Below are 22,634 nucleotides of genomic sequence, written 5' to 3'. Positions count from 1 at the left end.
CAAGAGGAAACATAATGAGTACTGTGCAAACTGGGAAGATTAAAAAACAAACACAAAACACACCTCTCAGAAAGCATTATTATTTTTTGACTCATGTTGTAGAGACACCATTGTCTCTACAAGCGGGTTTTATATTACTTTGCTTTTGTTATTTTGTAATGTAACAACACAAAATCTAAAAGCTATTTTGTTTGTCTGAGAGCAAGCTCCTCAGAACTGAAAACGTTGCTTTGGAAGCAGACTATAAAGACTGAAAGTGTTAAGCGTAGCTTATTCTAAGCTGTATTTTACTGAAAAATAGGATGTAAGTTTTATTAGTAAGAAAATCCCAAACCTAATACTTAAAAAAAACCCCAACCAGTAAAAATACAATGGTTATAATATTAACACTTGCTGTGTATAAAGACAATGTCAATTCACAGCCAATGTGTTTATGTGAAACCCCTAAAATAAAAATAGTAGAACTCCCACAAATCACCATGGGTGGAGAAATTTTGCACCAACCAGTCACAACATAACATTATGGTCAACGTCTGCTCTCCCTACGCTACTCAAAACTAAGAGGAGCTTTAAAGACAGAACTGGTGCTTGTTTGGATTTACGTTATGTCCATATGAAGGCAATATGGCAGTTTAAGTTTTTTTTTTTTAAAAAAAATAATCAGAGATTAAATTAAGCCATAAAGCAGAGAGACAATATACCAAGATTTCATTTAGATGGATTTGATCCACGTTATTCTTCTTTAGAAGATGGACAGTCAAATAGCACGAGCACATTCTTTTAATGACCAACCTGGAATTTCTTCCAAATTCTTATATTTCTATGGCCTTTTCTCCTTCATGTCTGAATATCACTCTCCATAAAGACCAGGCAAAAACTCACAAATGGAGGTATTTACCCTGACTTTTAAGAAGTAATTATTATTATTTTTAATATTACTTCATTTTCCAGTTCTCCATAAAGAACTGCTGTAACATGGGACTTCCCACAACTGTTTTCCAGCAGAGACACAGACATCCTCAAGAAACTATCTTCAAAACTCAGACAGGACAGGCAAAAAAGCTGGCTTCCATGTGGTGACAGAGTCAGAAATATGACGACCACAAGATTCTCTTTCCTCAACAATGTTTGAGTACACAGAAGTAAATGTCTTCATTTTCTACTTACTCCCCAAAAAATAACAAATTGAATTAAAAAAAAAAAAGAGAGGGAATGATTTTCTACCTCAATCTGGGTGGTGTTGTCATGTCCCTCTTCAAGCAGCAGATCTGTGAAACCTCCCGGCTCAGAAGAATCTTGCCCCATGCTAGCTCTGTTAGTGTCGACTGATTTGAGAGACTCTGAGTGCCTTCTCCACCTGTGGCTGTTTACATGAGAATCCACTCGCACATTTTCCTCCACTTGAGGGAAGCTCTGAACAACTTCATAAAACACACCTGTTTGACAAACAGAAAAAAAACCCAAAATAAGAAGTCAGTAGAACTTTGGTTTACTAATAATAACTGAAAACCTCAGAATAGTAATCTTTTAATAAATGTTTTGAACCCTGCTATAGCATAGCCAATTATGTCTCTGGCAAAGCTTCTACAACAGCATAACAGTTTAAAAGAAGAGAAAGCTTATTATACTTCTACAAAATTCAAGAATTTGGACTGCATTTTGTAGACTGCTCTTAACATCCCAAATGTTTTATTTTCCTGCTTATTTTATATCTGGGAAAAATTTTCCCTGTAATGTTTGTAATTTTGATACTTGCCTACCCATAGGTGTCACTTTTCAAAATAAAATAAATCTAAGAAAAAAAAATCAGTTAATCATCTAACAAAAAGAAAGCAGAAGAGGCAGAGGAACACTGGTACAGACTTAGCTTTTGCTACTGACTTTATATATAAAGAGCTTGGAAGGTGAAAGGCAGCTAAATAAACATTATGAGGGGCATGAAATTCCAATGAACATCTGTTCCAGTGTAAAGATAAAGCTGCCCCATTTTATAAGTGATAAATGCAAATGACACGTGAAGTCTGCTGATACCCACTACGTTCCCTGCAAAGGATGAGCAATCAGGTGGTGTGGTTTACATATTCCTTTTGGACTTTATTCATGCTCATTCACAACTTTTTCATGCTAGTAAAGCTATCACCAAGACAAAACCATAAATTCTTCAGTAGTTTCCAGTTTGCTCAAGCCAGAAGCCAATCAAAGTATTTTTTGTTACTTTATTTCAGTTAACACCATCGAGAGGGGGTTGAGTAATTTTGCACACTTTGCACTAAAAATCAGGTATGCTTTTCATACTGTCTAAAAGGAGAAGTAGAGGGGTGCTCCGTGCCTCCCATATGCCAGGAAGAAGAGGATCTTATTAAAAAAACAGAACCACAAGGTTCCAGATGAACTCTCAAGAGAGGTGGCAAAGTAAAAGAAAAATACTGAGAGAAAGCGTAGAGTGGAAAAGAAATTATTTGTAGAAATATTTCCATTGCTTCTGTTTGGCAGAAGCTTCTGAGCAAAGGAAGTAATCACTTCCAAGGTCCTTACTAAGCACTACACATGTTGACTAGGTAAAGAAAAGATGGAAAAATAGAAAATTACCTATCAAAAGTTTTAAAAAGAAGAAAGATTTTACTGCATCATAACAGGAATAAGCATAGGAATCATGGATATAGGACAGTCTGTCAGACATTGTTCTTGACAGACCAGAAAGAGTTACAGTACAGAAACAGTCTCTAATACAATTTAGGCTCTGTGTGATTCAATTTTTTGATCAAATTCCCCAAAATCTATTAACCTTATTTCCTAAGCTATTTGATCACTCTCAACCACACAGATATTAATGTGAGCCGAAGACGCTTTGTCACTCAGAGAAATCAGAATTTAATAGAGATGCAAAGTAAGCAATCTCAGCCCATAACTGTCCTCAGACCACAAGTAATCAGACTCCTTTTAATTGGTGGCTTTTTGAAACCTGTTTCCTTGCATTTCTTAAAAGCCTTAGAACACTTGTCTTCAACAAATTGCCACCATGCTCCCTGCTTTATCACACAATCAGCTGCAAGATGCAGAAGGGCAGCTCAACAGATGAACTGACTTATTCCTCTGTGGTTTATATCAAAAATCTATTAAAAACTGCCCTCTCTGCATCAGCTGGGAGGCACTCACTATGGTGTTATGGGGATAAGAAAGCTTACATGCACTTTCCGTCTGTGATACGCAAGGCCTGAGGCTGGAGCCATGGAGGCAACATTTGCCCTCCCGCCTGAGCCAGGTCTGCAGATACCTTGGCACCCGCGTCAAGATGTGGGGAGCATTAGACATCCACAAACAGGGGTCACAGTGCAACAGCTATATGTCTGCAGGACCCTGCTCCCTTCTTCTCAAGCTGCCCTTGATGGCTCAAAATCCACATTCAGAGAGGTAAAAAGCATATTTACCCTCATTTACACTCCCACTCCAGCCTACTCTTTTTGTGGTCTACAGTCAGCTTGTTGAGACAATCACCAAAATTAGCAAATAGAAAGTGCAAAAGTTAGGGGAGGGTCTTAAATCCTATTCACCTCAGGCTAAGCCTCATCTGTAAAGGAAGGCAATTATACTTTGCTCTCCATACGTCTTGAATAGAAAAGAACATGGCTTCTAAGCTTTAAGGTGTTGTATCATAAACTGCTTTTAAAAATAATAATAATATAGTGTTAGAGAGAAGAAGGAGATAAGCACGCTCAGGTATTTCCACTGGCTTGGAAGTTCTACGCGTTTTTCGCCTTCATTTTCTTTTACAGTGTAATTGCATCATGACATCTCCAAAATTTGGTAAATTAATTTAATTCATTAAATGCAGGAAGCTTATGAGGAAAAAGCATCCAGAGACCTAGAAAAAGTATTCAGAGTCCTAAAATTCCAATACTTTTCAAGTTAGAACTATTTCATGTTTTTGGTTGAAATCTCTGTGTAGATAATAAATCACGTAAAAGGCATTTCAGAGGAAATGCACCAAAGTATTATACTCTTATCTTTTAGATCTTGGAGCTCACACCTAATTAACACTGAATGAGAACATGCCATTCAAATCAATTGGAAAGCAGCCAAATAAAGTAATATCTGATTATGATATTATGATAAAATCATAATATTGGCAAACATAGATGAGTAGTAACTTGTTCAACCTGTATGAACAGAGACTCAGAACTACATGCCTTCAAATCAGTTAAAATTGGAACCACAGTTTTCAACTGATATTTTTATGTGAAAACCACAAAAGTGTTATATGTAGTTCTATCATTGGCATACAAATACCTCAGTGTGAAGGTCTGTAGAGTGATATTGTACTACATTATTTTGGAAGCAGCGAAAATAGACTACAGAACTTTCCAATGAATATGTAATTAAGCTGGTGTTTTGGTCTGATCTTTCAGCTCTTGTCTTTGAAGTTTTCATAAAATTAGTGATTAAAATCGTTATGTCTGCAGTTCTTTCCCCCTTGGATTAAGCTAAAATTTAAGATTTCGATTCTGTGTCGAATAAAGCTAGAAAGGCAGTGGGGTGGGGGTGAGGGAAATAAATCTAAAGAAAGCTTTCACTGCTCTGAGATGATTTGGAGTTAACAACTGGCTGTTGGCAAGTTCAGGAACTCTTGTTGCAGTTGGCCAGTTCAGCCCTTTGTAGTCGATGCGATCGATCAGAACTACCACCAAAGGCTTTCAGGGAACAGGGGCATCATTCACACAAACTGGAAGGACCTATGCAGAATATTTAGAGAGGAAACTGGGGAAAAGGAATGGGTGAAAATTACAGACTCACTTTTGGTAACATCTAAGACAAGTACTTCAAATTTCCTTCTGTAGAGGCTTACATGCTTACAGGAAAACAACTTAAAAGATTTTGGCATCTATTGCCTAAACTACCATGTACCCAGATAATAGCTTTTTGACTACCTTATGCTGCATTTTAGCATCAAACAAGCTTTAAACTGTATTAAGCTAACCTGATAGAAGACATATGACCAAAACCTGTGTCTTTGTGTACATCAGGACCTGACTTTTAAGGTGGCTCTGCTAGTCTGAGGTTTTTGGCAGGAAGGTGTGTGTCCTGTACTAAAAAAATACACAGAAATGCTTAACACATATCATTAACATAAATCAATGCTGAAAGTGACAACAACTGAGTATGTAGAGAAGTTTGTCTACTTCAATGTTGTGAATTATGCAAGCAGGTCCTACAGATTGAACTATACAAGAAAGATTTGCAGAAAGGGAAGATGCTGCCTGACTATGGTGAGGGCACACGCTTTCTGCTTTGCCAAGTCTACCCTCAAACAAAAAGGGAAAAAATCTAAGTAAATAAACCCAAAATGAAAGAGCAGAGCTTGAGAAGTAAGATATCTCTGATTTAGTAGGGAAGTCTGGTCTGTATAAAGCTTTATTTAGAATGAAGATCTAGCTCTCACTTTACAAGAAAAAGAAACATTCACAATTTTATGGACAGCAATGTAATTAAAGAGGAAAGAAGTCCTATTTTGAAACAAAAAAGCCAAACAGGTAAATCATCTACCACTCATTCGACTGTCCTTTTTTTTTTTTTTTTTTCCTTTCCACGAGGTCAGACAGAGGTTTGTGGAATGTTTCAGCATATCAGAATTTCAGAATTGCATTTCTGAAGAACATGTGTTAATTACATTTCATGATTGCACATATTTAGGCCAACTCTGCGATTTGTCTAATTTCATAAATGCACCATAATCAACAAGACTTTTTTTTGAAAGCCCAGAAACACTTACATATTGAAACCTCAATTCAAGAGATTGCTTGTGAGATATCTTTCTAAATCTGCTGCAGCCCAAATGCCAGCAAAATCACATTTATTCATCAAGGAACTGAAAGCACAGTCACACTCCTTTAACTTACTTTCTATAGCCAGTCTCATGAATCTTTATTTCTACTATGACCATTTTATTAGTAAAGATGAGAAACCAACAAATGTCAGTGGAAGATATGAATACTGGACCCATGAAGTGATAGACTCTTCAAAACATAAACGTTCCTTTAAAGGATTCTCCAAATACAGTGTTCATATACTGAACACCCAATTCAGCAAAATCAGTCATGCTTCTTGTAAGAATAATTTCCAGTTTAAATTATCTCTGCATATGAACAGCTCAACACTACAGAGACTTTTCTCCTGTATGTGATTCATGGGACTAGGACCAATTCCATCTTTCTGACCTTAATTTAGGAAAGAAATAACAGACATGCTTGACTATCAATATGTCCATGATAATGATAGGATAAATCTCTTAACAAACTTGTAAATAACATGATTTGTAAAAACTATCTACAGTGACAATTAGCACACAAACAACTGTGTTAATTTGGATCATGGTTTTAAAAACAACAAAAGACAACACCCTGACATTTTCTTTTTAAACCTTGGTTGCCACTGCTAAAAGAATTTGAATATTATGTGTGAGAATGATGCTTAGGATGATCCTACTTTCACCAAAGAGGGAATGAGAATTTGTGTGGCCTGCAAAGGGAGTCAGAGGTTAATGATAATAAAATACTGAATGATGGCAGACTATGATCACAGTATTGAAGCTACTGCTGTTGAATTGTATGCTCAGAACAACAAATAATGTCTAAAATAACACCACCATCTGGATGCATGTTTTTCTTGCTAATATACAACAAATAGCTACTAAGACTCCTGTCTAATACAGAGTATCAATAATAACAGATAATATGGCAGGGAAATAACATATCTGGTCATTTCCTTACACATGCATTTTATCAACAACATGAATTCAGACTTTTCCCTTCATAACCTCTTTCTATTCAATAATTATTCTTCACCACTACAAGTGGTCCCAAAGAGCATATTACCACACTTCTAGAACTTTATCTTCATCACAACTTTAACTGCTGCAGGTTTGTGGGGTTTTTTTAAAAAAATTCTCTGATTTACTTTCATTTTGCAATTATTTATGTAATCATACTGGTAAATTAAAATGGTTTTGGTAAAGTCCATTATCGGTAAAGTCCGAGTCCACTGGTAACAATACTGTAACTTTGATTAGCATATAACAACACTGAGGAAATATTGCCTAATTCCAGTTTCAATCATACTCTCCAGCTACATAAACACAATAATTTAAGGTGCACGTTGAACTTACAAGCAATCTGATTATAGCTTTATAATGTATTATGGATTTGTTTTGCTGTTCTTCCTGTCAGTTCCACTCAGGGACCAGGACCTAAGTTTATCACTAACTGGATACACAGAGAACAACGACAAAAATAGGCAATTCAAAGAAGGTTTGCAGTCTTGAAGATGCTGGGTAATAACAGAAGGGAGAAAGAGTTTTGGTAAGTAAAGAGTGATATCGGTCATCATCCAAAACCTAACCAGTGTCAAGATTTTGAAGCCATTATAGTAAGAAGATTTAAAAAGGAAAAAAAAGATGTGTTATCATTTGATATGCTTAAATTCTTTTTATACACACAATCTAGATGGATTTAAGTTTCTTTCACAACTGAGGTTTAAACAGTCACAAGAGTCTAGGGAACTTGAATGGTAGCAGAAGTGGAAGGCATAGAACATTTCACACCTACTAGGCTCTTACATGTCTCATGCACTTCTGCATCCCACAGGTGCAGACCTTTTGTATTACTTTTGGAAGAGTAAAAACACACTTATGTTTACGCTAACAATGCAGAGCATAATCCTTTATTGCAACTCTCCACTTTCTGAGACAGGGGGACAAAACCTCTTTGAAAGGAAACCACAGAAAATGAAGATGGAATTGATTCTGGTTTAGCCTTTCCTTACAGAAGAAGCAGCTCTAATAGGCTTAGATACCCAGCCATGGCAAATTCAAGTACTACTCAGCATCCCTATTAACAAAAAAAAAAACAGAAAAGCCAGAATTGTGTTGTTCTGATTTAATTTAAAACTCCACAGATGTACTGTTACTGATGTGATATTTTCCAGAGATTTCAGGTGGATCAGGTCAGAGGTGGACCTCGCGGAACACAGGAAAAAGTTCAAAACCATGCTACTAGTACTTATCTAAACTCAGTATACAATGCACAACTGAAATAGTTTCTCCAACTGAAAAACAGAAAAGTAAAGAGTTTTCTTTCTCTGAAGTGTTGCTTGTCTCAGTTGCTGTTACTTCAGTATAGCTTCTCTTCCCATAGCATTGGTCTTTGCTATACATACAAACATTTATTAACACTGGCCTTCAACCATTTTTTTCATCTGGAGATCCCTAAAATTTCCTGGTAGGGTTGTAAATTTAAGCCTACTAAAAGGGATACTTCTTGGTTCTCATTTTCCTCTCCTTCTTTCCAGCACACAATTTTGCATTTCAGAAGGGAAGCCTGACCCTCCTGATCTGACCTGATGAGCAGAAAAGAGGTGCTTCCTGATACATTGAACAGTGCTGGGGTTCTTCCTTCCGGCCTTTTACTTTCAACTACCCATATTCAGCATGATTAACATCACTTAATGTCTGCACACCGTACGAATAGGTTTCATATCCACATTCCCAGTAGCATGTCCAATAATGATTAGCAATGCAGATACCCAAGTGTACCTAGGTGAGTATTTACCACATACTAAATTTCCACATAAAGCAAAAGGAATAATATCTATCGTGTTCTTATGTTCCTGGCATGCAACTCAAAATATTCATGATTGTATTTTTTTTGTGGATTATCAAACTACAGCATAAAAAAGCAGGAAGTTAACATGTTTTAAATCATCTGAGGTTTTCTGATTAACCATTGATTAACCAATAGTGTCAAAATGTTCATACATGTGTAATTTATGCCTCTTCTGTCCAAACACTATCACAAACCCTTGCTAAGCCATAACATTATTTGTGTAAAAAGCAGCAAAAAATAAAGAAATCAACAAAAAATTGTCCTGCTAAGAGAAATGGAGATCTCTATAATATTCTATTTATTTCCAGAGAGTACTAATACCAACTGTACCTTATTTAAACACATTGAAAGCACCTTTTTCATGAAGGATCCAGCAAACCTGTGCACTAGAACAACCCAAGGATGCCAGCCACATGATGGGTCAGCTTCTCCTCTAGATTCAGGCTTAACCAAAATGATCAAGCAATCCTTTCAGCTAGAAGATATGCACCAATGAACACAGATATAGACGGCAAAAATCTAGTTAAAACATTAGATGGACAATCTTGCAGTCACATCATTAAGCCTATTTTCTGTTTCTGGGAAGCAGAGAAAAGCATAGAAAAATTAAATAGTCATTAATAATTTGAACTGCAGCATATGGTTGGAACTCCTTTTGCATGACTTACCGAGGGAGAAGAGAGCAAATATCTGGGATGTGCCAAATTGTGTTAGCTTGGCTAATTATGCCTTTCTCAGCAGTCAATGGCAAGTGCAACTTTGGTATAAGGCTTATAAGGTAAAGGTATAAGGCTTATAAGGTAAAGCCAGGAGCTAAGAGAGATGTAAGCTCATTGCGTGAAAAATGGTTTAGCACAGACAGCACTAGACTTTTGTAGTCTGCAGAGGCAAAGAGCAGCACTTTCAGGGGCACCGCTCTGGCCAAGACAACATCAGTTAGCTCTCCACAGGCCCGTCACTCACTGGTGCTGGAGTGGCATCAGAGGGTAATTGGCTTCCTGGGTAGCCCTGTCAGGCTGACTTGGAGTCAGACACAGCAATCAATGTCAGCAGTTACACCAAAGGCAACCACATTGAATTTGGTGGCTCAAGCAAAGAGATATAGACAGGAAAACAAAGCTCACACGTCAACACAGGGGAGCTACCCATACATACATGTGCACACATCACCTCGCAGGCACAGATCAAGATCTGAGCAACCCCGTGCAGTGGGAATAAGAGGAGAAAGGTGGTGTAACACCTCATCGGGTACAACAAACACTGGTGGACACACAGACCAAGGTTTTGCTCTCCTCCCTTGTCAGAAGTGCCCAACAGACTGTAATCACCTTGTTTACAGGTTTGTCTGCAGATAGGACAAACTCCTAAGCCCCTTACTCACTCCTAATTTCTTACTGAGTCAGTGGCAGTGGGCCAAAATACTGCCTACATAAACAGTGTCACCGCTCAGAACTCAAGCCAACCTGAACACCTTCAAACAAGGCAGATCATGCAACGTAGCCCTGGCGTGACTTAAACATGACACGTTTTTCCTGCTGTGTCCTCGGTTCCCTTTGCCCCCCTCACAGGAGCAGAAAGGAAGTGGTTTGCAATATTAGATGTTTCACAGAGCTCAGGATTTGGAAAACTGGAAAATGAACAAGCAAGTGTCGTTGCCCAGCAATGTGTAGCGCCAAATGCAATAGTATCTGACATTATAAAAGCTGATGAAAAAAAGCTTCATGACTTTTCTTCCACTGTGCTGTGAAAGGAAAGTTTTTGAAGATGGGAACGTTAAAATTTACAACAGTTTGTGGAAACATAACTTGGGCTTTCCTTCAGCTCAATGCTAAAATGCACAAAGTGGTTTCAGACAGAACTGAAAATTTAAACCCCTTCATTTTTATTATGAATTAAATAAGGAAATTTTATAGATTCTTTCATTTGCTGCACAGGAAGGTTTCCTAGACCAACAGTGATTCAGGATTTAGAAAAATTATGCTAGCTCCAAGTAAATAGATTGATTATTTGTGGAATTAATGAATTAATATAAAAAAAGTGAAGGCTTAGTGACAGAACTCACTATACTGTGGTGTCAAGACAAGGTTTTCATAAAATGTCCTGCAAAAAGTAATAAATTGGCACGTTCAAACACGGAGGTGCTCCAAGTGTCAGGAAAAATAAAGATGGTCTCACTGGCCTTAAGTGGTGGGGTTACATGTTTAGGTCAGCAATGATTGAGAAATACATCAAATGTTAGTACTTTAAAAATCTCTAAATTATTTTGACCTGATTTTCTTGGCTTTACAGACACAATGAGATACGTTTACTGTGTTTTAGTCTTGAAGCTTTTTCTGTAGAGATGGGATGGTCAAAAAGTGACAATGATAATTTTTTTAAAGAAGAGCTTGAAGCCACAATTGCTGTTCAACTTAAATTTCTCTATACATTTACTCAGCTCCCTCATTTCTGCATCTTTTGTTCTGAAAGAATAGAACAAAACTTCAAAAAAGAAGATCTATTGCCTTCCATTTTCATCCATATGCATTAAGTAAGTATTTTCAAGAGTTTTGAAAACGTAACAGTGATTTTAAACAATAAGGGTTCCAATCTGGCCTGAGGAAGTCACTCAGTACTGTAGACATGGCCCTCTGTAAGACCAACCACTAGAGATGTCAGAAACTTTCAACTTTTCAGGAAGCATAAAAGAAAAACAAGTATAGTAAATATATATGGTGTAGAGATGGATTCTATAAAAGGAACAAAAAAATGTACTGTGAAAACCTGGGTTACTTAATTTTGTATGGTATTTTTGCATAATAGCTCAATGGATGCTTCACTTTTGCTATCTGTAAGATGCAGATAATGGTACTGGCTTTGTCTCTTAAAAATATTGTGTTACTGATGACAAGCCTAGATAATAGCTATGTACTATTTTATTACTGAAACGCCATTGTTTATTTCTTCCAGACTCTCTGTTACTGTGCAGGGGTAAGCTATTTTCTGTCTTATCAAATGAAGATTAAATTTGTCACTGAAATTAAAATGGGTCTAAATGCCTTCAGCTTCTTTTCAAGAAAAATTCCCATTTCAGCTTCATCAGGAGATCTGCTGGAGAAAAACATCATGTTTCTAGCACACTAATGGGAGGAAATTAGAGTGGAGAGTGTTCTTAAGCTCTGGCACAAAATCTGCACTGCTAGACTTGCAGCAGGAACAAAAAAATAAATAAATCGTACATTAAGAATGAATTGTTGTAGATATGTATTTAGAGTCAAAGAACAGCTGTATTAAACCTATCAAGAAGCAGAGACATAAAAATAAGAATTAAGCCAGTAGAGACATGAATGACAGAAAGACATTCTTTGGCAGAAAAGAAATAATCCATCTGAAAACTGCTGGAGATACTGGGGAAACAGAGGAGAAAATACTGCATCGATCTTGAAACTTGTCAAAGCAATGAAATTATCTAGCAAATGTTTAATTGGATTGTCTGATATATGGAGTACTGAATATTGCTTTTCTCTTCCCCCAAAAGACAGACAAACTAGTACTGTGGACTGTGCAGATATGGGGAGTAAAGCGCAGGAAGTGCATGTTTTCACAGCTTTTAGCTAACCAACAGGACTGTAAGGACTCAACTCCTTTAAAAGGGTTTTAGAATTTACAAATAAAGTGTAGGTTTATATATATATTGCATTTGACACTGTTTACATGCACTGACGTTGTGCCTCAGTAAAATGAGGGAACTGCATTGCTGGCACCCACTTTCAATATATAGAACTTACATGGAACTTAGTTATTTTGATAGACATGTTCTGGGAAAAGACTGAATAAATACGGTTTTTTTCTCTATTATACACCTTCCAATTTTACCACAACTTTCCCAAGAAAAAAAACATTAACAGCTTTGCAACAGTCCTGCTGGGGTGGCTTTGCTAGCATGCTGTGTACGTACATTTCATCTGTGCATTTTCTTAATGGGGAGGCAGAGATGGATACTGCCATACTGCAAAGCTCGTGGTGCTTTGGAAGCTGTGCAGGGATGAGCCAGCTCAAATGATATCACTCTACACTTACAAAAGGACAGATTTACAACTCACTCTGCTGTGTTTTTCTGAATGGAAGATAGGACATTATGTAATGTGTGAAGATCATTACATACTGATCATCACACTAAGAATATGTTATTTTACTTTTCAGAGGGTAAAAAAGAATAGAAGCAACACACAGAACAAGACAGTTCAGTACGTGTATTTCTTAAAAATATACAAGTGCGCTTAACTGCTTTGGAGGGGCTTATTTTGTAAATGAAGCTGCACTTACAGGGGTTCAGACTTGGTAGACTCAGTGACTCAGATGTGTGCAAACACTGCCTAGTGCATTAAGAGAGCGGAAGGAATGGCTCTATGCGAAAGAGACCTTCTTCACAGGAAGGTTTGTTTTCATCTTGTGTAATCACAATGGTGCAGAGCATTACGCTTCTATTCAGTGACTTGCTCAAGCTGTTGCTCAGGTTCTTTATTATCACTGGTTAGAAGGCAAATTCAAACAAGAAAGAGGGGAAAATGCCTGGAAATAAGAGTTAATGTAGTGGGTTTTAAGGGTTTTGGATGAAATGACATTTGAATGTTTACATCCTCCTGGCTTATTAATCAAAGACAGGATTACTCCATGTACAGAACTATTTGGGAAAGTAAGTCAGTCGAAATGTGACCTATTTTGTTAGACAGAGACTGATATATCCATAAAATATACTTGAAAAATCACCCGTTTCTTCTCATTCTACCCACTACAGATTTTATTCCAAACAAGCACATATTAACGCTGTCTCAACATGCTATTTTTTTTCCTTTCCACCCAAAGCACAGTGCCAGCGGTCAGCTATGACTTCCCATACCCTGTCCTTGAGACTCAATGACAGCAAAGCACTAGCCAGTTGCACGAAAAGACATCTTGTACAGCAGTCTTATATTTCTATGTTAATGCATCTTGCTGCCAAGGTTTTAACCCACAGACTGGCTGACAGCCCATCCAAAGCCACAGCAGCCACAGTAAGGTTTGGAAACCAACTTCTTACATCTTGCAACAGGGAACAGATTCAACAACAGCTAGACTTCATTCAGTGTTGTAAGAGGACAATGCAAAGATTTACCTGATTCCTGGATGCAATATGACACTAGAAATCATATTTAAATTTCTCAAGAAAATATTCATAGTAATTTTGCTTTTTTTCCTAATCAGCACAATGCAGAGAAGTAGCAGGGCACAAACTCTGCCTCTGTACCACATATATTCACACTGTCAAACAACTTACATCTCATGCAATTCTAAACTTAGAGAACTTAAATGGGACTTTAACAGTCCCCAGAACTGCTCATCTTCCACAGGGCTGTCAGTTCCACTCCAGTGAGGAGTTAATCTTAAATTAATCTGTCTTCTTGCTGAATGCCTTCCTCAACATGTACGCCCCATTTACTCATGCAAAGAAACAGCTCGGTCACTACAGATATATCATTCCATATCTGAGTTATAGAGGGATAAAATACCGATTCCTGGATGTCTAGGTGTCCTGGACAAGTGGCTGCTAAGCTTGCAGAGTCTGGCTCTCCTTGTGCTATATGTCCCACAGACCCATCATTTCCAAACCCACTACAGTTAACAGGCTTGGGCTATAGTAATTTCTCTTCAGATAAATATAAGGACTGGGCTATCTAGCAGTAAAGGAGGCAGTCAGGCTCAGTCTGTTAAAGACTCTGGCAGACTACATGTCCCCACCTTACTAAGAGCTGGCTTGGCCACCTTTCTTACCTGCCTAAGCAGCTCACTTGCTCCTGCTTTCCAGTTTCGGAAAGTACATGCTCACTGTGACAGAACTGTCTTTCAAAATGCAGAGTAAACTCTTTTCTTCTTAAATCAGGGCTATGGTCCCCATGAATTTTAGAAACTGTCCATCCTGCCCCCTCTCTTTTGTTCCAATTAGTCTTCAATATTTTCTGGAACAAGTTCAAAAGCAGGATACCTTGCTAGGAGATGGAAAACCTCCTCCAAGGTAAAGGCAGCCTTCAAGTCTCTGTCCAACTTCCCTGGAGAGTGCATAACCACTAGGATACTGTGCAAATACAAGACACCAGTACTTGGGCTTAGAAGACAAACAGAGCTTTTCTCGTTTCTTGCAAAGACCAACTGCAGCTGCCACTCTCAGAAGTGCATTGCACATGCTGGATCCTGAGGCAATTAGGTCTCTTCCTGCAGCCCTTAACCAAGCAGCTGGAAAGAAGGAGGATTTCAGGCATACAATGCTTGTGTTTGTTTCTCTTTTTCAGGTAGCTCTCAGATCCACAAATGGGTGTTTGGGATTGCAATTTAAGTATTAACAGTAAGTAAATAATACAAGGTTTTAATTCCACTTGGGAATTAGAAAGCCACAAATTTGTCATGAAAACAGAGTCTGGAGGTGCTCAAGTCCTTTACTGCATTTGTAACCTTAAACAAATTTGGGAGGAAAAGTTCGTTAAACACTAATCAGTGTTGACAGCAAATGCCCACTTGCTTCAAAGTCTAAATTTGCTTCTGTTGCGCATGTATCACATCTGAGCTTTCTGGTTTCGTGTCAGTCGTGGAAGTTTCTCATAGTTTGGTACATTTGGGCACATTGCTTGGCTCTAAATGAGCCCCCCCAAACCACTGACACGTCCATGAACCAGGGCCTTTCAAAGGCCTGTTATTTAACTGAAATCTATTGCATAACTCCTAGTGGCCATTTTCCCTCTTTTCCATTAACGGTAAACCAAAAACTCACAATTTCATGTGCCCCAAATTAATCTCCACTTCTGCCTGGTTATGCCAAAAGCTGCATCCACACAGTGTATGCTTCCCTTCACGTGATTTAGCTAAGCTGTTTCTAAGCATCTGTCCAGTATCACCTGTTTATAAAAAAGGATGAAACATATAACACTTTTTACCTACTCCTGGAGGAGAAAAGTAATAAAAGACAGCACATTCGTCCTCCTCCTCTCACATAAATGCAGTAAGACGAGGAAAAAGCAACAACTTACTTTATTACTCCCATCAGTTTTGCTGAAGTAAGGAGTCTGAAAGCTGTGGGAGAAAGTTTTTGTGTCACTAATACAGCTTCTCCACAGGAAACATGGGCACATCAATAGATTGTCTCTCTGCTTAAGTTTTAAATATGAATGATTTCACAAGCACCAGCTCAAACTAATTTCTTTTAGATCTGTAATGCACTGGTACTCAAATATTTCCAAACTGAATCTCCTTTTGCCTTTTCTTATGGGTTTTTCTCCCCTCTCCCCCGACCTATGCACGTGCCCCTACTCCTCACTGCATGCCCTGCCCCGGACGCCCCCTCCATTCCCCCTGCAGGGTATAGTAACCCAAGCTGACTATTTCTTCCAGTGTCCTTGGACTCCAGAGCAAGTGTCTCCCCATCCAACCTAAGATATCCTTCCCATATCCTGATCATCTCCTCCCTTTTCCTCAGCTCCCTGGTCTCTCTAGATCAGGCTGTGCTCTCCAAGGAAGAGGCACAGTATCAGACCCCATGTTGCATCCCTTTTGTTTAGCCTAGCTGCCAGGGAGGAGGAGGAGCAGAGCAGAGAGGAAAAGGGGATGTTGCATGCAGAGACTGTCTCATAGGCTCAGCCACACGCTTTGGCCCCACTTGCCTGGTACCTCTTCGCAACCTTATTGTTTGAAATTAGATGTTATCTTCTTCAGTGACCTGCCAGAGGAAGATAAAACAGCAGAGGGAAGAGTAAGGCTGCACGGAGCTCTGCACAGAGTCACAAAATCATTGCTCTGATAAGCAACATGACAAGCCTGAACCCTATCTTGCTATCATATGTTTTCTCAGTATCACAAAAGGCATCTTATTTCTGATTTTAAAATTTTAAAATCAGGACCTTTCATATATGAGCTTAATATCAGAAATATGTTACATTATGAATGCATAGCAACAGCACTGGGCTTATTTCACACTCTTCAAACCTGTGGACAACGTTTTAATTTGCAGAATAGTTTATATGTATATTATAATTTGTTACTTACTGTTCCATGAATAAATGTGACATCAATCACTAAGAAAATCACTTAGTAGAGGCAACAGCAAAACAACAAAGTGGTTTGCAAGCACATAGGGACTGGAATAAAATGGCTGTGCATATTGAGTCCAGTGAGATGTCTAGATTCCAGGAAAAAGAAGGTAATTTATTGATGATATCTAACACACAGCAACACCATGAAACTGCTAGTGATGGAGTGGGTTCATCTTGCCTCTCTTAGAAAATGTGGAAAAAGACAGAATTCTAGTGTTCTACTGCAAGATGCACCATATATCCAAGAAATTGACATCTTTAAGACTTAAAAGGTGATCTGGAAGCCATACATTGTGCATTACAGTGATTAGGAGTTCTTGCTGGTGGTCTGCAGAGAGCTGATAAGTCACAGCATGCTGCTTTCTCTGTATTCAGCTATTAAACAAAATTTCTAAAGTTAAACTCATATTAAATATTTATCTGATATTTATTGTTCCATGTAACCAATTGCTGCAATTGCTGCAATTGCCACAGGAATATTATTCTGTTGCCAGAAAGAGGATAATGAACTATACAATGGCAAACAGGCTGGGAAGTAGGCCCATGAGGCGACATCCCTGTTGAAACATGAATTTGTGAACATTTTGTACTACCAAACATTTTGGCCAACATTGCTCGATATGACTGAGCATTTCACATTTTGCATGTGCCTGACAGAAGCATCTTAAGGAGGCACAATTTTTGCAGGGTGACCTAATAGCACTTTCTGAACATCATGCCATCCAGAAACATGTACCCACAGACATCCACCAACTCTTGATCTTCTGGTTCTACTTATTAGTAAGTTCAGTTACTTCTTTATATTGGCACTATCCACACATAGTTGAAGACATAGAATTCTAATAACTTCTTCCAGGATAGGTAAATGCAGGTATGCAACCTCCTGAAGGTTTCAGTGGAGTTGTGGATGCTCAGAGTCCCTTTGACGTCAAGCAGATTCCAGTATGGCATGGGGTGCGACTGGAGGCAGTAGCCTCTCTGAAACATCCCACCATGGAAAATGGAGTTGAATTCAGCTGTAACAGACTCACACATTTCTGGAAACAGGTACTGCTACCTTACCAGTTGCATCATACAACATCAGGTAGAGGCGATCATCTCCCCTACTTTTAAATCCTCCTGAATACTGCAGTTCTGAAGGTTGCTCTGGCTCTAATGTTACTGGATTAGTTTTCCCCCATGGATCAAACCTTTTTGATGCTGGGGTACACTAGGTGATCAACACCAAAGGTTTTTGCTCTTGTGTATGGAAAACATTTCATGTAGGCTGGCTGCCTATACAATAATAACTTCTGTTTAGATGTTTTGAAAGTGTTCTAAACTTCATTTTGGCATACAGGTAGCCTACTTTTTCTTGAACTAGCACCCACTAAAACACTGCCTGCTCTGAAATTCCCTGTCATTGCTAAGAAAGTCATCATTGGGTCACTGTCAGGCATCAGCATTTTCACTTATGTCACTACTGTTTGTGGGGAGAAGGAGGCCTTGCCAGAAAGGTTCAAAACACAACATTCCCCATTAGCAGAGTTCAGTTCTAGTTAAAATAGCTTTTTTATTTCCTTATATGAATTTATAAACCCCCAAATCATATCCAGATGTCCAGTATTTATTAATTTATTTACAGTTTTAGAAGCAGAAAGTGATGTAGGAATGGTGAGAAACAGTTTGAAAGCTCTGAGAAAAAGTCTTGATCCCAGAAGCACTGCTAAAACTGTTGCAAAACTTTTTTTTTCTCAACCAAAATACTAGGGAAAGAAAAAAAAAAGAAAGAAGCTAATGAACTGTTTATACTCAAACCAACCAAAAAAACTAATAAAAATTAAATGCTTCTAAACATTTTCTATGTATTCTACCCTGTGTTGTGATTCTAACCAAATGCAGCTGCTTTCTCCTTTACTTATTGTAAATGCAATCAGCACTGAAGTTAATTTGTGTCTGACCAAGGCTCTTACAGTTACTGATTATTTACAGATGCCAAGTCTCCAAGTGAAATTTTTGCCACCTGTTTTCAATTTCAGGACTGGCAGTTTTGTATTTCCGCAGCTTACTGACCTCGTGCAGGGCTATACCATCTGTTGCTCTATTCTCCATGCTCACTCACCAGTTTCCACAGGACATCAACAACATCAGAATAGCTTTATCAGGAATTTTCCTCCTTTACTAAATACTACAGCCTGGAAATATAAAAACAGTCCTCCACAGCAAAAAAAAAAAAGCTGCAGATGAAACACTGATTACTTTTCTTTAGTAAGTGGTTTCATTCAGGGTGTGAATATGGTTTATTTACATGTCAAATTAACCATATCAAGATGTTTCCATATATTGTGCAGAGCAACTTTCACTGCATTTTGATTTGGATATCCATTACCTAGCATAAACATTTTGTGTGGCCTTAAGTTCTTTAGGAGAGCCTATTTGATTCACAGAAACAGTGCTAGCAACATTAAATCCATGTGGTAGCAAATATAACAGTTTAATACATTAAAAAAGGTTAATAAATACACTTGGGAAATAAACAGAGTTTGTTGGTGATAAAGCAATGAACAGAAATCCAGAATAGTACAAATTTTCCACCAATCTGCAAAGGATATATTGCTAAATAGTTTTACAAAACATTTTTCTATTGCAGAGTGAGTCTGTTTTCCAAAATGTATCACCAATATTGTTTAAGCCATGACTCACCTTACAGACTAATTCCAACATGTATTCTTATTACAGTGATCACTAGATGGTCCCCGTAAGAGGAGCCAGTTATGGAAAAGGACTGTTCAATTATCCAGTCTGTAAGTTGCAGCACAAACCTCTAGGGGATGCTGTGTATATTAAATTCATACCACATTTTCACTTTTGGACTCTTTCCACTATGAAAGTCCCAGCTGATACCAACCCACACAACCTACAGTTGGTTGTTGTTATTATTTTGCTTGTATGATCATAATGGCTAAGTTCCCTCACTGAAGACCCAGGACAGTAGATGCCCTGCAAATGCAGAAGAAAAAGACTGTCCCATCCTTCCTGTTGCTGCATAGAGTTAAGCACGTACTGAAGGCTGTGCTCTGATATAAGCTATAGAGGATGACTGATTCTTTGCAACATTTTAATCAGATTTAACTATAATTAGTACAAGAGTGAAGGCATCTTGCTTGCAAACGCAGTGCTTTCTGACCTGCTGAGCATCTTCCCTCTCCTCAGGTGGCCTGGCGGCAGAGGGGGCAGCAGGGCTCTGGGAGGGGGGGAGGTCTGAGGTGGGCGCTCTTTCCACAGCTTTGGAGGTGGGTATCCAGGGTGGAAGGGGTGGCTGCAGGTACAAAGGAACATGGATAGCAGACCATGGAAAATTTAATTGGGATGGGAAAAAGGGAGACTGGGTGAGAAATATTGACCTAAGGCTGGGAATAAGAGGAAGGAGGAAAATGATGACTTTTTGCTAAGACACCAAAACCCTTAAAATGATTGTTTCCCCATTTCAACACCAACCACAGATATTTCAATACAGTTTTCTCCCTCCTGCAGGAAATGACGGGTGTCCACATCCCATCCCCCAGTTCATGAGGCAATTGAAGCTCTTTCTTCCTCTCCAAAGAGAGCTTCTCAGCCATTCTCCTCAGGTCCAGTATTTGGTAGAGGTAAGAGCGAGCACAAGACCAAAAGGCATGCTCCAGCCAGCCACTACTCTTCCAAGTCTGTCAGGCTGTGCTTACAGCTCTCATGCTGATAGACATAGAACCCTTTATTCCTCATATCAATTTGATTAACCTTCTGCCATATCATTTGCTATCGCTCTGTCTCTAGAAGAGTGAGGGCAACTTTGGTATCAGTCTGAAGCCACTAGATTTTTTTATGCCTTTTGCTTAAAGAACTCCACCAGGGAAAAATTAGGCAGGATTGTGGCCCACTTGCTGCCATGTCCTCTGACCTCAGTTAACGCTGACATAAAACTAGAAGTATGCTGTTGACGGGAGCGCAGCTATTCCCATTGTGCAGAAGTGCATCTGAGGTCAGAATCTGACTCAAACTGCTTGCCAAAGACTGCAAAATATTATGAAAGAATGGCTAACAGAAGCTACCCACACCCACTGAGCAGTGGATGTTCAGCTGAGAAGCAGATGTTTTAAGGGTCAGTACTTCTGTAATAAGTAAACACATTTATTGTAATGTGGAACACTGAGCTAATAATATAAATACCAAGTAGGACACTTGAAATACCATGCAAACAACAACATACATCTGAAAAATAACTACAACAAATGCTTGTTTTTCACCAGAAAGATCACAGGATCAGCAGCTGTTTACTGCTTCAGCACAGCAATTACAATGTAAGCTTAGCCAATGCTTCCAGTAAAGCCTGCTCCCATCTATCCCATTTCTAATAACCTCTGCCATTTTTTCCTGGGTCTGATATTCAGAAAGCTTGCTGTCCAAAACGCTAGCTGAGTTCTCTCAGAGCACGGCCAAAAGATCACTTGTTCTGCTTTTCAGATGCAGTTAGCTAAAACTAATTCACTTCATTCTTTGCAAAGACCCCCTGTTTCTTACTCAGCAGTATAATTGTAGAACACCAATAAGGAAGTTTCTGAAGACTAAACATTTTAATTAGAAACAAAAAAAAAGCCCTGCCAGAAAAAGAAATCTTTGCATTTACTTTTCTTTCTGTGATTTGGCTACATAAAATATGCTGATATGATAGCAGCTAAGCTTTCAGCCAAGAAGACGACACCCACACAGGCTCAAGAACAGACCCAACACTTGGACTTCTGCTGACTTCGGTGGCTCTGGGCCAGGCCTCAATAAGACAAATCAAGTCTCACTTTTACCAGGGCTCCTGCTTATCTGAATTCCTGTGCGACTTCTCTGTAAGCTCTCACCCTTTCAGAGGGAAGCCACAGAGGCTTGCATGGCCCATTTGCAGAACCCTGAGCCATGCGTTTGGAGCAACAAACTGGGACAAGGAGAGGCTGTCAGTGCCCATGTCTGCCCCTGCCATGGGGGTGCCTTGCTCCAACTGCCCCCCACCTGCCCACTTCAGACCGGTCCATGGGCCCCACCTGGCGTACTGGCTACACTGGAGGGTTAGAAATCAGTACAGAGCCCAGAATCACAGTCAAGGAGACTCTTGCATTCACTGCACTATCTCCTCAGCCACCTTCAAAACTGCAAAAATACGTAAAAGTGCTCAAATGTGGCAGGAACATTCTCACCAGAGCAGTCTAACTATTGCATCCACAAAGACATTTTGTATTGTTCTACATGCCAACTATTTTGTTTTTATTTTTTAATTTTAGCCAACATGTTACAGCAAAAGAATCACCCACTTTAGGAGAGAAAAACGCTAAAAATCACAGTGAAAATGCAGATATAGATGCCCATTTTTGCTAGCATATCTGAAGTTTTGCAGACAGGTCTCTTCCTTTCTATTTCCTTTTCTATAAGAAAATTTGCAATGTCCTTTTTTGTTCAAAATTTGAAAAAAAGAAAAAGCCCTACCTGCTGTGCACAGAGCTCCCTTTCACAAGTCAGGGTTTCCACATCAAGCACTGAAGCTGCTGCAGGAGAAGCAAGCAAACTAAGCAACCCACTCACAACACAGCAAAGAGCTCTTCATAATTACTTCAACACGGTTAAAACCCACTTTTGACCTACAGTTTTGCAAGTACCAGCTTGGGGTGAAGGAAACTAGATTGCTGGCTCCATTAACTAGTCAAAACTTGGAGCAACTAAGGAAGAACTTGCATGTAGAGCATCATCTAGAATTGTACTGGTTTATTTTCTTCTTTGAAAGAAGAAAATTTCTTTCTTCTTTCTGCCTATTTATTTATTTATTTTTAAATCAAAGACATACTCTTCTGCTTGGATGAAAATAATTTCCATCTTAAGTTTCTGTAGT

General features: G+C 38.7%; 1 protein-coding gene across 2 annotated transcripts in view; it reads right to left on the bottom strand.

Moving 5' to 3' along the window:
* PLXDC2 (plexin domain containing 2) overlaps positions 1-22,634 on the bottom strand; it is a 278,546-nt gene that overhangs the window by 151,078 nt on the left and 104,834 nt on the right. For both annotated transcript variants that reach the window (XM_064444755.1, XM_064444756.1), the window contains one exon: positions 1,225-1,436. In XM_064444755.1, coding sequence (XP_064300825.1) covers positions 1,225-1,436 — 212 coding nt within the window. The remainder of the gene's footprint in view (positions 1-1,224; positions 1,437-22,634) is intronic.

Source organism: Phalacrocorax carbo, chromosome 2 (genome assembly GCF_963921805.1).
Source record: "Phalacrocorax carbo chromosome 2, bPhaCar2.1, whole genome shotgun sequence".
Classification (NCBI taxonomy): domain Eukaryota; kingdom Metazoa; phylum Chordata; class Aves; order Suliformes; family Phalacrocoracidae; genus Phalacrocorax; species Phalacrocorax carbo.
This window is presented reverse-complemented; position numbering and strand designations above follow the sequence as displayed.